General features: G+C 35.4%; 1 protein-coding gene across 1 annotated transcript in view; it reads right to left on the bottom strand.

Moving 5' to 3' along the window:
- Window positions 1-2,789: 2,789 nt before the first annotated feature.
- The window catches only part of Cirsr (corepressor of RBPJ and splicing regulator), a 39,963-nt gene continuing 25,721 nt past the window's right edge, over window positions 2,790-17,031 (bottom strand). The window contains exons 8-10 of the mRNA XM_077798865.1: window positions 6,986-7,092; window positions 5,734-5,819; window positions 2,790-3,778 (exon numbers count right to left, since the gene is read on the bottom strand). Of these exons, the coding sequence (XP_077654991.1) occupies window positions 3,079-3,778; window positions 5,734-5,819; window positions 6,986-7,092 (893 nt within the window). The 3' untranslated portion in view covers window positions 2,790-3,078. The remainder of the gene's footprint in view (window positions 3,779-5,733; window positions 5,820-6,985; window positions 7,093-17,031) is intronic.

The raw sequence follows: 17,031 nt of genomic DNA on the forward strand, positions 1-17,031 counted from the left end.
CAAGATCGATTTCACATTGCAAGGTAAGCAGACCTGCCGCTACGCTGCAGCAACCTCTTACTATTTTGTCATTTATTAAAAGAAATTATAAGTAATTCACTATGTAGACATTCAGATAACTTAAGTCCTAACCTAGCAACCTGATCGTTCCTGGTCATTTGTAAATCGACAGCACCTCCTACAGGAATCAGTTTGCTAGTGTTACCTTAAGTGTTAGGCTTGGGGCAAAAGGATTAAGGGGATGTCCCTCAAACATGTTCTATGCCTCTCAGTGCAGTTCCAGGCCTATGGACAAATCAAGAAATGTCTACATGTACCCAGATTCCTTAAAAAGAACTTCTCTATTAAGGGTAAGAAGAATGACCAACCTCACCGGATGGATTTTCACAAAATTGTCATTTTGGAGTACTAATTTTGCCTGGTTGTGGAGATTAAACATAGGGCCACTCTAGCATAGATGAAAACCCCAGCCTTTTTTTTTTTTTTACTTTTCTGAGCTGGAGTGTGGCTAAGTTGCCCAGGCTAGCCTCCAACTTGTGATCCTCCTGCCTTAGCCTCCTGGGTAGCCACTGAACCTAGACTGTTGAGGACTTTTGTTTGGGTTCTTAAATCATATTAAACTTGGAGGATTCTTCTTTGGCTTCTGTACTTAGAGGAATCTCTACACATACAACTAGACAGATCCCCCCCTTTTTTTGAGGTTCATCTCTGGTTTTTACATTTCAAAAGCAAAAGTAGAATTAGGTGCCTAGTATTTTTATTAAAAAAATCACATCCCCCCTATATCATTAGGGTGCACAAAGTACACTAGATAAAACCTCTTTAAAGCTGTTTATTATGTTATGACTGTGTGAAAATGCTTCCCTTCCATTTTTAAGTTTACGAAGTTAGAATGCTAGCTTTTTGGGGTTGTTTAGCACATGCTTGGGTGACCAAGGCTATAAGACAAACAGCAAATTGACATCTTCCATAACTATGTGGGACTTTTTCTCTAAGAAAAATTTTCTCATAAAGAAATAGCACTTTATGGTTTCTCAATCTTAACAATAAAGATTAAATCAGAGATTTAAAAATAAACAAACAAATCCTTACCCTAAGTACATGTATGAAGACATGAATGGTGTGACTATACTTTGTGTACAACCAGAGACATAAAAAATTGTGCTCCATGTGTGTACTATGAATTGAAATGCATTCTGCTGTCACGTATAACAAATCGGAATAAGTAAATTTAAAACACACACACACACACACACACACACACACACCAAAAAAACCCACAAAAACCCTAACAGCTACTTTAAAGTTAAAAGTGGACTACACTTTTGTGAAAGTCAAAGTGAAAAGAAATATGTATTTCTTTAATTCATTCTTAATTACAAGATTCATTTTTAACATTTCTCTTCATGAGTATTATATTGGTTCAGAAACCATTTTTAAAGCACTAAGTATTGCATAGGTTTTGATATTATGAAAATTATAAAGGCTAAGAAGGTATAAGATAAAATAATCACTACAACACTGATGAACTTAAGGTGTAAATTAGCAGTCTATCAATTTCAAATGCACACTTATTAATATATATAATGTGAAGGAATGGGGTCTTTGAGATGAACTGTAAATTATGAAAGAACAGTGAAGAGGAATTCAGGTTCCTCTTCCCTCATCTAGTTCTCTTAATCTAAATAACCAAAGTATTCCTTACACCTTAGTTTCTTTTAAATTGTAGCACACGTGTTTTCTGTGTGTGCAGACAAGAATAAGAGATTTGTATCAGACTACTTGGAATGATTTTATTTAACTTTTCTTTCAAATTTACTTTCTTTCAGAACCTAAGAAATTGTGACTGCCAACTATCAAAACCATCTAATCAATATTTGTTTTGTATTAAATGACAGATGTCTTTAAAAAAGTAGAGCCCTAATAACAAAATATTATGTCCATGATATGAAATGTGTTTTTGAAATTGCATGTTACTTATGATTTGTGCTATTTTTTTTCTAAATCTTTCCTTTGAAATATAGGAGAATTTACAGTTAAGTTTAAATATGTCTTATATTCTTATACTCATGAAATGTATTGAAATAGTCCATATTATTTCATTTGGGACATAATCTAAATGCTTGATATTTTAAAGCAAAATCTGATAATAGTTATATGCCGGTAGTAGAAAGGCCATCTATGATAGGTAGGATAGTCCTTCACAGATATACATGTCTTAACCCCAGAACCTGTACATATTATCTTTCATGGAAAAGGAGGATTAGGATTGCTAATCCATTGATTTTAAAATAGGAGATTATCCTGGATTCTGCAGGTGGGCCCAATGTAATTTCAAGGGTCCTAAAAAAGTAGAATGCCGAATATGGAAGTGTCTGCTACTTGACTCCTCTTTGTTAGTTTTGAAAAATGGAGGAAGGGAGCCAGTAAAAAGCTGCAAAGGTGAGCAAACAGAATTTTTTTCCCCTGGAGCCCCCAGAAGGAACACAGTCCTGCCTCTGCCTTGATTTTTATTATGTTGTTCCAAGTTTGAGGTAAAATTCTATGTTACTTCTATGGGAGCACAGAAAGCTAATGGATCATCCAAATGTAATTAGCTTACTCTGTAGAACAAAACACCTGAAAGGAGTTTGGAGTTTAAAAGCCTTAAAGAAATATTGATAAATATCCCTTGTTTAATTCACACTAGTGAATTTCAATGAATACACTTCGCTTCAAGCAAATTCAAATCTTAAAAGTAATAACAAATTTGAATTGACCAAAAAGAAAATCAAATTATAACCATTCAATGTACTGTCACTCTTTTAATTTGTTTCAGAACAGAGGAAATGTCAGAATTATATGGAGTTTTATCTGGTACAGGGGCACAAGAAACAGTTAACAACAGAAAATACTTCTACATTCTCAAAATACATTACTTACAAATATTTGCAAAATTCATTCTTATGGTTTTATATTTGAAATGACAGTTTACAGAGATGGAAAATTAAAATAGAGCTTTATTTATTACAAAGATAACAGTACATAATTTAGCCCTTACTAAAAGTGTTTAGTAAGAAAGTGGAGATGCTTTTATTACTAGGTAACTGTTACATGCGGTCTCTTTATTCTCTCCCGACTTCTGCTTCTTTCTCTGTGGGTCCCTTTGGTGTGCTTATCTCCGGGATGCTCCCTGTGCATTCTTTCTCCTCTGTATACACTGGTGCCATGGCTCCTGCTGTCATTTCCTCTGCTGCGCTCCTCACTGGGACTCCGCTGTGGCTGCTTCCTTATCTCCCTTTGCTTATAACTACCAGGACTTCTGCTTCGGCTTCTCCTACTCCTCTCATCCCTGCTACAGCTTCTGCTGCTCCCCTCTTTTTTTTCTGATCCTCTCTTCTCTGGGCTGTGGTGGTGGCTTTTGGACCTGTGGCTATCAGGATAGCTCTGTTTGCTATTCTCTCCGGAACTCTCTTTTTTTAAAGACCTAGACTTTTCCTTGACTTTTTCCTTGTTACTATGACTATTAGAAAGTTTTTCATGAAGTTTTCTCTTCTTAGACTTGTCTTCTTCAGAATCACTGTTATTTCCTGAACATTTGTGTTTCTTTCTTTTCTTCTTTTCGTTGTCACTCTCACTACTGCTTTCTGAAGCTGTACTGGAGGAAGAGGAGGAGCAGGAGGAAGAGGAAGAGGAGGAGGATTTGCTTTTATGTTTTTTGTGTTTACTTCTGTTCTTCTGTAACTTTTTCTTTTTTCTATCTTTTTTCTTTTTTTTCTTTTCAAGTCTGTCCAATTTCCTGTAATTGGGGGAAAAATAGTAGCAAACTAAAAAATAGCCACTTCACCAACTATAAAATTGTTAATGGATAATATGCTTTCTTAGAAGCTACTAAAAATGGTATCCATATATAAACAACTTATTTTATTAAACGGCAAATCATTTTTTCCTTTAAAATTGTTCAAGGCATGTTTACATTATATTTAAGTAAATAAATGTATTAAGTCAATTCTCTGATTGTACTTCATCAATGGAAATGACTATTAAATTCTTACTGGGTTAGAATTTGAAATTATTTAGTACTCTAAGGGTATGGTAATCTTGATCTAAAGAAAGCCTGTGAGGGATGGGACTGTGGCTCAGTGGCAAAGTGCTGGCCTCACATGTATGAGGTACTGGGTTTGATCCTCAGCACCACATAAAAATAAATACATAAAAGTATTGTGTCTATCTACAATTAAAAAAAGAGAAATATCTATATATATCTGAAAGCCTGTGAATGGTGTACACATTAGTTGAACCTATTGGAAACTTTCTGTGTATTATATTAAAGTATGAAAATATTAATATTACATTATCAGTATTCAAGAATAAATATTAATATTACATTATCAATATTCAAGAATATATTCTCCAAAAAATTCCAAATAAAAATACACTTTAAAAATTGATACCCTTAGGGCTGGGGTTGTGGCTCAGTCGTAGAAAGTGTGCCTAGCATGTCTGAGGCACTGGGTTTTATTCTCAGCACCACATATAAATAAAATAACATAAATATCCATTGACAACTAAAAAAAAAAAAAAATAAGATACCCTTAGCTGTGCATGCCTGTAATCTTAGCTACTTGGGAAGCTGAGGCAGGAGGATGGCAAGTTCAAGACCAGCCCTAGCAACTTAGTAAGGCTCAAAACCCTGTCTCCAAATAATAAACAAAAAGGACTGGGGATGTAATTCAGTGGTAAACCACCCCTGAATTCCATCACCAGTACCACAAAAATAAATAAAAATTGATGACCTTTCTAGGTTTATGTAACAAAACAATCACATACTACTTTTCAACAACTGTTCAGTTTTATAAATAATTAGAGCAATTCCATCAGGGCATTGAGAATTTCTAAAGACCAATATGCAGTCTCAGAAGAGTAACTTCTTGTTTATATGGTATGTTTGAGTTTCTCTGAGGTAAGTGTCTTCACTGGCTTTTCTCAGCCATTCTTAAAACTCTACTTCCTGAGAACATCATGAGCTCCCTCTATTGGACTCAGCAGACATTTCTTAGATTTATTAATCCAAAGATAGTCTAATATAAAGTTTATATGTACCTTAAACATTCTTTCAGCATTTCTCAAAAATTTACAAGATGTAGAAAGAAAACAAAGACACATGGGCAAAAACATTTTCTTTCTTCCTTTTTTTGGTACCCGGAATTGAACTCAGGAGCACTCAACCAGTGAGCCACACCCCCAGCCCTATTTTGTATTTTATTTAGAGACAGGGTCTCACTGGGTTGCTTAGCAAGCCTCCCTTTTGCTGAGGCTAGCTTTGAACTCGGGATCATCTTGCCTCAGTCTCCTGAGCTGCTGGGATTACAGGCGTGTGCCACCACTCCCAGCACCAAAAATATTTTCTAAGAAAAACTGTGCAAAGATACACACAAATCTATCCTGAAAAGTAAAACCTACAAATAAGTCAATTTTCAAATTAAATATACTGAAAAGTGCAATAGTTTGTAGTATTATCCAAGTACACAATCTTATATTATTGAAAAAAAAAAAAGACAACAGAATTGTATTACTTTGGCTGAAGAATAAATCAACATGATGCATATTAAATAGCTTCAAGAGCTTAGTGTGGCTGGGGGTGTAGCTTAGTGGTAGCACACTTGCCTTGTAGTGCATGAGGCCCTGCTTCAGATCTCCAGCACCACAAACATGCACACACAAAATCTATTAAATATATACTTTTCCAATTACCTGAGAAGTTTTTCTTTTTGTTTGGTTGTGAGTGACTTTAAGAATTCCACTTCTGGATCCTCTTCACCCTCACTTGCAACATACTCCTGAGTCAACAAAGACATCAAATTGCTAAATTTTTAGACAAGTAGTTATCAGGAAAGAAAACATTCATAAACAAGATTTTTTTTTTTTTAATAGGGACATACTATAGACGAATATGGTATTTTGGACTAGGAACTGCAAATGGAATTTTTTCTTTTTCTTCTTTTTGGTACCAGGAATTGAACTTAGGGATGCTCAACCACTGAGCCACATCCCCAGCCCTATTTTTTGTATTTTATTTAGAAACAGGGTCTCACTGAGTTGTAAGTGCCTTGCCTTTGCTGAGGCTGGCTTTGAACTCGTGATCCTCCTGTCTCAGCCCTATGAGCCGTTGAGATTACAGATATATCTTACTGTACCTGGCTGCGAATGGAATTTTAAAAATTTCTTTGTAGTCTACCTGTTACAGTGGATCATAAGATGTTAATACAACTGCCTTGCTAACATTAGAAAACTTTATCAGGAAGAAAAGAAAAAAATGAACACAGAAACAATCTTTAGATTTCTTGAATTTCAGCATTTTCCTATTTAAATATTTTATCTTTAAAATAATTTAATGAAATTTAAAAAACAAGAAGATCATGAGAGGCTGGGAGTGTAGTCCACTGGTAGGGTACTTGTTTAGCATGTAGCTAATTACCAACACTGTAAAAAAAAAAAAAAAGATCATGAATCTTATAGGAAGGTCAAAATATCCACAGATATCCATAATTTTAGCCTTTATAATTTTAATTGTATGTTATCGAATACATACTAATACAACCCTTCAAACTCAACTATTTTCTAACTTTAATAAATTAAAAAAGTTTAAAAATATTTTCTGTAATTTTTAGGAGTTTGCCTATATATTTCTTACCATTAGTTCAATTTAATGTCATGTCAGGGGTGAGTTGGCAGGAAGGGAAAAACAATCTTAACACTCATTCGATTATTTTATCCATATAAACACAGAGGAGCCGTTTCATTTATTAAAATATAGGTTTATAAACAATTTCTCATTTAGGTTAAAATAATAAAGAGGCAAAATCAAAATACATTTTAGGAATTTTCTTTGCTCTATGTGACTTTCCTATGGATATATGCATATTGGAAACATTAAGTAGCAATTCACAAGCAATCACATTTAGATTTATAGACATTTTCAGCTTACTGATAAAAAGATCATTACCTGTGATGGATCATTTGCGGTCAAGTTTCTCCCCAGTACATTTCGTTTCAGTGCAAACCCACTGTTTCTCATCTCCGCTATTAGCTCCGAGGGGTGCATCGATGGCCCTGTTCACAAAAATCACAGTTTGAATGTATCATTTATATCTCTCTACCTTTTTCGGACTCCACAGTAGGAATGCAGTTGAAGCTTTGTTAAGTAAAATCACAGCTAAATCAACTCAATAATCTTCTGCTGGGCAAATAATCAGATATGATTTTCTAAAACAGCAGTCTGGAGATTCAGAATAGAAAATAATTGCATTTTTCTTTACGTGCAAGGGGATTCTCTTATGCAACTTTGTCATATTGAAAAAGATATATTTACATGTTGTTTGGTTGGAAGTTTTTAGTATAAGATCAAAACAAAATGACAAACTACAATTAAACTTTTAATAGTTACTCTCTCAGTAAGAATTCACTTAAAAGAGATATTTTTACAGGTACATACACAATTTATTATCCTACTTTCCAAAAGAAAATTCCTTACCCCTGTTTATCAAACACCAATATTGAATACAATGCTGTGGGGTTGATATTATCAACAGTCTTGCCTCCATGTCTACTGAGTAACGACTAGGCTCTTTAATCTCACTTATAAAATATGCCCAGATTTTGAAATTTCTAGTTATTAGTTTTGGGTTGATAAAAGCAATTTTAGGATAGGTATAGGTGTGCATATTTTATATTTTTCATAAGCTACTGTTTGCAAAATCCCAAACTGAAAAGTGAGTTTCTTTTTGGTCCTGTGATACGGACTAACAGAATATACATTATAAAAAAAGTTGAAAGGTCTGTCCTATTCCCTCAAAATAAGGCTATGTAAAGCAGAAGAGATTCTTCACTCTTAAGTTTCTTTTTCTTTTAAATATTTTTAGTTGTAGATGGATACAATGCCTTTATTTTACTCATTTATTTTTATGTGGAGCTGAGGATCGAACCCAGTGCCTCACATGTGCTAGGTAAGCCCTCTACCACTGAGCCACAACCCCAGCTCCTTCTTTTCTATATTCCTGTTCCATTTTATTTTCCCTGTAGCTAAAAAACTGACAACATTTCATGGTAACTACATCCAAATTTCTGTACATTAGCTTAAATGAACTACCCTGGGCCACATGTCTGTAATACAAGGAAGACTGAGACAGTTACTGAAGACAAGGACTTCATAACAGATGGTAGGAGACAGAGAAACATTCAGAAACAGATTTTCTAGTTTGTTGATTAAAAATTTTGTCTATTTTTTCCCTTTTCTCTTTATTGGTCTTTTGCCACTTATTTATTGTTAATATGGTAACTATCTGTTACCATGGAAAACAAAAGGCAATCAAGGGGCTGGGGATGTGGCTTAAGTGCTCGCCTGGCATGCATGCGGCCCGGGTTCGATCCTCAGCACCACAAACAAACAAAGATGTTGTGTCTGCCGAAAACTAAAAAATAAATATTAAAAAATTCTCTCTCTCTCTCTCTTTAAAAAGAAAAAAAAAAAGACCTTAAAACAAACAAAAAAACCAAAAGGCAATCAATCCAAATCTGTTCATTTGTCAATAGCAGCTTTGGTAAAACTGGGTGGAAAAGGGTACTGCTTTCTAGGCTTTACCATTCTAGTCATGTTATCAAGAAAAACTGAGGGGGCTGGGGATGTGGCTCAAGCGGTAGCGCGCTCGCCTGGCATGCCTACGGCCCGGGTTCGATCCTCAGCACCACATACAAACAAAGATGTTGTGTCCGCTACTCTAGCTGTGAAGGAGAGAATAGGGAGGAAACTGCCTATCATTGACATATGGGGAGAGTTCTTATTTAATTCCTATGGATTACTTTAATGACCCTTTAAAAATTACAATATGGTTGCATATATTGACAATAAAATTTTAAATAAAAATCAAATTTCAGGGGCTGGGGTTGTAGCTCAGTGGTAAAGTGCTTGCCTACTACATGTGAGACACTGGGTTTGATCCTCAGTACCACATAAAAATAAGTAAATACGCTGGGGCATGTAATCCCAGTGGCTCAAGAGGCTGAGACAGGAGGACCACAAGTACAAAGCCAGCCTCAGCCAGTGGTTAAGTGCCCCTGAGTTCAATTCCTGGTACCTCCCTCCCCCTCCAAAAAAAAAAAGTAAATAAAATAAGGGTATTGTGTCCATCTACAACTAAAAATTTAAAAAATTCAAAATTTAAGTATTAGTTACTAGTTGTCTCTAAATGGCATAAAAGTGCTCATACAATTAATGGCTTCAGATGAATGAATAACAGCTCCGTGTACTTCAGTGGTAGAATGCTTACCTAGTGTACCTGCAAAGACGGGGGTTTGAGCCACAGCACAGCAAAAACCAAAAACCCCAAACCCCGAACCCAAAACAACAGAATTGGTGGGATTCTCAAATTTCACATGTAGGATCATACTTTTAGAAAGTAGAAAATGTGTCCTCTGAACTGTCAAAAATACAATTCCCTGTTAACTTTATTAGATGTCATATAAATTCAGAAAGCAAATATGCTAAGAATTAAGATAAAAACCACTCTAGTAAAGGGCCAAAGAGCTTGGTCATTAGGATGAGAGGTTACCACTAATTTCATTAGTTTTCATCACAAGATGGATAATTTTAATGTTTTAGAAAGCATGCATTTTTTACAGTACTTCCAATTACTTCAAGAAAATATTCTCTTTTATCAATGTGACAGATTACACAACAACTATTACTCTTATGGCATTTATATTTCTTAAAACCCTAACTGAACTTTGTGCAGTACAAAAACAGCATACATTACTACTTTGTAAATAGTGTTTAGTGAAGTGCCTGACAAACAGTACTCAATTAATAGTAACAATTCATTTTTACCAGTAGCTATATAATCTTTATGATTATTTTATAACAGTCTATAATTCTTAAAAATTGTTCTTAGTAGTAACATTTTTCAAATCTAGTCTTACTCACCTTTATTTTTTGGGTACTGGGGATTTATTTAGTTGGTTTTGTTGTGTGTGTGTGTGTATGTGTAGTGCTGGGGATCAAACCCAGTACCTCATGTGTGCTAGGCAAGCACTCTTCCACTGAGCCACAACCCCAGCCCAGTATTGGAGATTGAACCCAGTGGTTATTAACCACTGAGACACATTCCTAGCACATTTTACTTTTTATTTTGAGGCAAGATCTTGCTGAGTTGCTTAGGGGTCTCATTAGGTTGCTGAGGCTGTTCTCAACCTTGTGATCTACCTGCTTCAGCCTCCGGAGTCACTGGAACTACAGGAGTGCACCACCATGCCTGGCTTATTTTTGTACTTAAATCTCCTAGCATCAAAAGTTCTAGGTTTAAATCTCTGTGTTTAGAAGATGTGACAAGTCAAGTTTAATTAAGATATATTTAGCAAGACATCTTTATACTTTCATGTCACTGTGGCAGTGGCTATGTAGAGTTATATTGACAGAAATGACACTAGGCTGAGAACTCAAAATTCATTGATAATATAGATATGCTAATAAAATAGATTATGCAAATGTTCAAATACAAAAAATAACTACATTTTTAATGTATGATATCTTAATTTAAATTACAAATGGAGTTGGGTCTCAGGAATATTTAGTTAACTCTTAAATTTACTATAGCAGAATAATTCTAGAGATTTCAGTAAAACGTAGACTTGCAAGGGCTTTCTACATCATTCAGCCACACTGGGTTAGGCCTCTATAGCATAAAAAACAATTTCTGATTTAGGAAGCAAGTCCACTGAAGGAATTACTCTCAATATTAATTTATTCTGCAAACTTTTCTTATTGTAATATGGCAATATTGTAAAGTGTCAAAGTACCAATAGTGTTCAGTTCTATATACCAATTAGACGTGGACTATGTTCTCCCAGGAAAAATACCATGCAATCAGTAACTCAGGAAAGAAAAAATTCTCAGAAGGTAAATTAAGCTGCACAAATTATGTTTGTAAGGGGCTGAATCTACTCATTAAGGACATTTATTTTAGCCAGGCTCACTAGTACATACCAGTAATCCCAGCTATTTGAGAGGTCAAGGCAAGAAGATCACAAGTTTGAGAGCTGTGTGGGCAATTTAGCGAGACCTTGTCTGGGGAGGTGGGGTGTATATGGGGATGTAGCTCAGTGTTAGAGCATGTTTGAGACCCTTGGCTCAATCCCCCGGGTTCGATCCTCAGCACCACATAAAAATAAAGATATTGTGTCCACCTAAAGCTAAAAAATAAATATTTAAAAAAATACATAAAACTGAACAAAAGCAATGAGCAATAGAAGGTCAAAAATGTTCTGTAGTAAAATAGGTATTTTGTCCCAGATAAATATACAAAGCCAAAGGTCTGGCTATGAGGAAAGGCCACAAATCTGACTCCTCCACAATTAGAAGACAGCAGTCCCAGGTGAATGCCACAAATGGCACAAGGGGGAGACTAAGGTGGAAGACAAGACAGACCCTTGTTGTGTTCCGCTGCCAGAGTTAAGTCCATCTACTATTCCCACTGTCAGATGTATCTTCCATTCTGAGTTCATTATTCTTTTTAAATGAAGTATTGTCTAAAAATTTAATGGTATAAGAGAAAATCGGATGAATTGTAGGTTGAGTAAGGCTTCATTATAAATGCCTTTTTATCCTTCCCCCAAATTTTACATGTTAATTTATAGGGATGTTGTTTGCTAAACTAAACTGCTATTCTGAAAGTGAATACAGTTTTGCTCGCTTTTACTGTGGTGATCTATTTTTTTCCCTTTCCAATATATGTGTGTGTTCAGTGGTGTTGGGGATTGATCCCAGGGATTTTGTGTGCTAGGCAAGCAATCTTTTTCTAAACTATATCCCTAGCCCAACTATGTCTTTTATTTTTTTTAATTTTTTTTTTATATTCATTTTTTTTTTTAGTTCTCGGCGGACACAACATCTTTGTTGGTATGTGGTGCTGAGGATCGAACCCGGGCCGCACGCATGCCAGACGAGTGTGCTACCACTTGAGCCACATCCCCAGCCCAACTATGTCTTTTAAATTTAATTTTATGGTACAGAATGTTTCAAACCTATGTAACATAGCTTCAAGCATTTACTATTTTACCATTCTTGTTTCATCTATTACATCCAACTTTCTTTTCTGGAAAAGTATTTTAAGCAAAATCTCAGATATCACTTTGGTATGAATCAGTAAGGATAATTTCTTAACATTGCAATATTTTTATTATACCTATCAATATTGATAATTTAAAAAACCATCTAATATCCAGTTTATATTTAAATTTATCCAATTGTATCTAGTTTTCTAATCTCAAAAAATTTACCTGCTCCTTCCCTTCACCCTGCTATTCATTTGTTGAAGAAACCAGGTAATCTTATTATGGAGGGTGATACTGTTGAACATGTTCTTCTAGCTCCTTAATTTTCTGTAAATTGATAGTTGGATCTACAGGTTTATTATTAGATTATTACCTTTGGAATAATATATAGAAAATCTTCCAAAAAGTTTGTATTCCAGAAAATGATAGCCCCAAAATATATCTCCAATTAAGCAAATCAGGCTAGTAAGACTTCTACTTGGTATGTTCTGTAACCCCTTTTACCATGTATTTATTGCGGCCTTAGTTGAACAGCAGCATAAACTTGAAAATGTGTATTTTAAAATAACACTCCTTGGCTGGTGGTGCTGCATGCCCCATAACTTTAGCTACTCAGGAGGCCCAGGTAGGAAGATCACAAGTTCAAGGCCATCCTGGGCAACCTGGAGACACTGCTGGAGAGACACTGCCTCAAAATAAAAAAAATAAAGAGAGCTGAGGATAAAGTTGGGTGGTAGAGTAACCTAGGATTTAATCTCCAAGAATGTATAAGTAAATAAATAAATAAGATCAATAACCCCCCTGCACTGGGGATGCAGCTTAGTGGTAGAGCTTTTGACTGACAATTCTGAAGCCCTGTGTTCGACCCCTAGTAACACTAGAAACAAACAAGCAAGCCAAACCACCACTACCAACAAAACCCCCCAAACACCCAGTGGTTGGTTGGGAGTATACAGCTCAGTGGCAGAGCATCTGCTTAGCATGCACGAGACTGTGGGTTCAATCCCCAGAATGAATACAAATAAGTAAATCATCATATATTATCACAAATAAAAGAAAACATGACTATCATTTCCATGAAAGCATAATCTTCTGTCCTTTTTCTTTCCTAAGGTTAAACTGACTATGACACTTAGAAACACAATTTATAGTACATTATTAAGAGGGAGATCTAGGTCTTGTGGGAATTATTGAGAATTACCTCACACTTATATTACTGTAACCATTTTGCTTTTAAGAAAGCTTATAGAAAGTTGTCTTTTTAAAAAGACTAAAAAAGGGGCACAGTAGGAACATGCAGCATAATTCCCAGGGAAAAAAGTGAACAAAGCTATTAATAAAGTGTGTGGGTGATTTTTATTTATATAGATGAGAATGTTTTATGTATGATTTTCTAAAGGTTATGCAAGAACCAATTGTACTGAATTGTAATAAAACTGCTCCATACTGGGAATTTTCCTGACACACTGCCAGTTCATCTTTGAGGAGGCTGGAAACAATAGGATTTCTTATTGCCCTCATCCCAAGTTCATACTGAAGACAACTAACTGATCTCTATTAAAACACACAATATAAAGGAAAATCAAACATTTCATTTTAGTCCATGTGTCTAAAAAATACACAAAGGCAAAAAAATATCAAACTGTCCTTATTATATGCTAGTAAAAATTACTATTTATTAAAATCAACCTTGATTTACAGAATCAGTATGAAGATATTTGACACATATTTGATTATATCTTTATAACTTGTTTTCAACTTAATTTATATGCAAATATTACAGTGGTGATACAACCAGCAATAATAAAGTTAATCATGGTGGCGCAGGCCTGTAATCCCAATGAGTCAGGAAGTTGAGGCAGGAAGATCACAAATTCCAGGCAAGCATCAGCAACTTAGTTAGCAAGGCCCTAAGCAACACAGTGAAATCCTGTCTCAAAATAAAAAGGGCTGGGTATGTAGCTCAGTGGTAAAGTGCCCCTGGGTTAAATCCCTAGTGCCAAACAAAAAACCAAAAACTAAACCAAATAAAAAACCAGGTATGACTAATAGATGGGATTAGAAATTCATGATTAGAGGAGGCAGACCAGAAAGGGACAGATAGGAATTTTCTAGGGTGATAGTAATGCTCCTTATCTTGTCAGGTATGTTTGTTACCAGGTGTGTACATTTGCCAAACTTAAACCCTATACTTAAGACTAGTGTATTTTATTAAAAAAAAAAAAAAGTTACACATGATCTTTTCAGTCACTAGTAATTACTGAGTGACTATGATACTATAGACTCTCACTATACCCATTTATATTTTGTATGTATATAACTGAGGAGAGCCCTGTATAGGGAATTTGAACTTATATATCCCTAGTATATAACACAGAAAATTCTTTTTTAAAATTTGTGTGTTAGTGAGGGCTTGTTATTTCATCTTACTAGAACTTCTCAAGAACTTGGATTTTACCTTTAAACTTATAATATTTTGGGGAAAATTAGTTTGTAAGTAAAACAAATTATAATTTCTATTATAAAATATAATCAGAGGAAGCTGGCACATGCCTATAATCCCAGTGGCTAGGGAGGCTGAGACAGGAGGATTGAGAGTTCAAAGCCAGCCTCAGCAAAAGGGAGGTGCTAAGCAACTCAGTGTGACTTTGTCTCTAAATAAAATACAAAAATGGGCTGTGGATTTGGCTCAGTGGTCGAGTATCCCTGAGTTCAATCCCTGGTACCCCTAATATATACTCATATATGTATGTATGTATGTGTGTGTGTGTGTATATATATATATATATATATATAAAATTAAGAGGAGATGATCAACAATGATGTTTATTAGCAAAGCCTTTCTATTCACCAATTATACTATTATTTACTAAGTATGTACATTGTTTAAGGCAATGGAGATATAAAAATAAATAAGACACAGGCCCTATCTCAGAAAAACTTAAGATTTTTCAGGAATAAAATAGAATTTGAATTAGATTTTCAAATTCTCATAGAATTTAGAAAAGGTAAAAAGCAAAGCATTTGGAACATGATGAAGGTTAATATTAAGTTTATTATGTTTGATTTGGGTAGAAGAATTAGTTTTACTAGGTGTACTGAATTCCATTCATTCTCCTTTTCCTTCCTGGGTAATCTCAAACTAATTTCTATTACTTGAGGCTGGGAGACCTTGAAAGGATGCAATGATGTTAATAGGAAGAAATATGTAAGAGAGAATTATGATTGTTATCTGAGAATCATAATACCCCTTTGAGAATGTGGGAGTTGTAGCCTCCTCTAATCCCACACACACCTTTAACACAGAACAGAGTCATTTAGGACAGGACTGTAATTAATTTGTTCACATCAGTAGAATTTCAAGGAACAGACACTTTAACAAATTTAATCACTAACTTATAATAATATATACAAATAGTCTAAAAAACTTAACCACTGGTGTCACTTAAAATTTAAAGTACTAGTAAAGAATATCATTTTGACTTCTGCCACAATATGACATGACAAGTTTTACTAGATAAACTTCTCTTTTTATTTGGTACCAGGGATCGAACCCAGGGGCAATTAACTACTGAGCCACACCCCAGACTTTTTTAATATTTTGAGACAGGGTTTTGCTAAGTTGCTGAGGGCATTGCCAAGTTGCTGAGGCTGGCTTTGAACTTACAATCCTCCTTCTTCAGCCTCCTGAGCCACTGGGATTATAGGTGTGCACCACCGTACCCAGCCTAGATAATCTCTTTAATAGGTCCACATTTTTTTTTCAACTACTACCTAGCTTCTTCTTGCATAAAATATTTAACAACATAAAATCATCTACATATAAAGGAAAAAAGTAAATCAACCACAATCAAGTATAAGCACTTATGATCAACTATCTTATAAAGGACAGAATTGGTGCTTAACTTTATTTTTAAGTCAATTTTTTGGTAGTTGTAATATCTGCCTGTTATGGTCTGAATATAGTTTGACCCCACCAAAACACATGTTGAGCCTTGGTTCCCAGTGTTATGGTGTTGAGAGGTAGTGGGACCTTTAAGAAGTGTTTAGTTTCTGAGGGATCAACGCTCATAAAGGGATTAATGCTATCTAGTGTGAGGAAGGAAGGGAAGGAAGGAGGGACAGAAGGAGGGAGCTCTCACTCTCTCATAGGACAGGATTAATAACCTCTGCAGAGGATTATTATAAAGTATGCCCACATGTTCTTCCGCTTCCCAAGCTGAAACAGCATGAGGCCCTTACTAGGAGCCAAGCAGAAGCCAGTGCCAACTTCCCAGCCTCTAGAATAATGGGCCATAATAAATCTCTATTCTTTATAAATCACCCAGTCTGCTGGGCATGGTGGCACATGCCTATAATCCCAGCAGCTCAGGCAGGGATTATAATCCAGCTAAGGCAGGAGGACTAGGAGTTCAAAGCCAGCCTCAGCAACTTGGCAAGGCCCTAAGCAACTTAGTGAGACCTTGTCTCTAAACAAAGTCTAAAACAGGGCTGGGGATGGATGTGGCTCAGTGGTTAAGTGTCCTTGGGTTCAATCCCCATTACACATCAATCAATCAATCACATATTCTCAGGTATTTTGTTGGAGCAACAGAAAATGGACTAAGACACTGCCTCGCTTTAATGAGATTTTGGTAACAAATGTTTTTTATGGAGAAGGATTATGTTGGAAGACTGAAAAAAGTCTGCCAAGGATTGTAGGGCTGGGGCTGGGGCTGGAGATGTGGCTCAAGCGGTAGCGCGCTAGCCTGGCATGCACGGGGCGGCGCTGGGTTCGATCCTCAGCACCACATTAAAAAAAAAAAAAGTTGTGTCTACTGAAAACTAAAAAATAAATATTAAAAATTCTTTCTAAAAAAGAAAAAGAGATGCAGGGCTATCTTCATAGGTATGCTGGTAGGATTGAACCTCTTCAAGGAGCTGTATATAAGAACTCCATAACAGATT

The sequence above is a fragment of the Urocitellus parryii genome, chromosome 1 (assembly GCF_045843805.1).
Source record: "Urocitellus parryii isolate mUroPar1 chromosome 1, mUroPar1.hap1, whole genome shotgun sequence".
In the NCBI taxonomy this organism is placed as follows: Eukaryota; Metazoa; Chordata; class Mammalia; order Rodentia; family Sciuridae; genus Urocitellus; species Urocitellus parryii.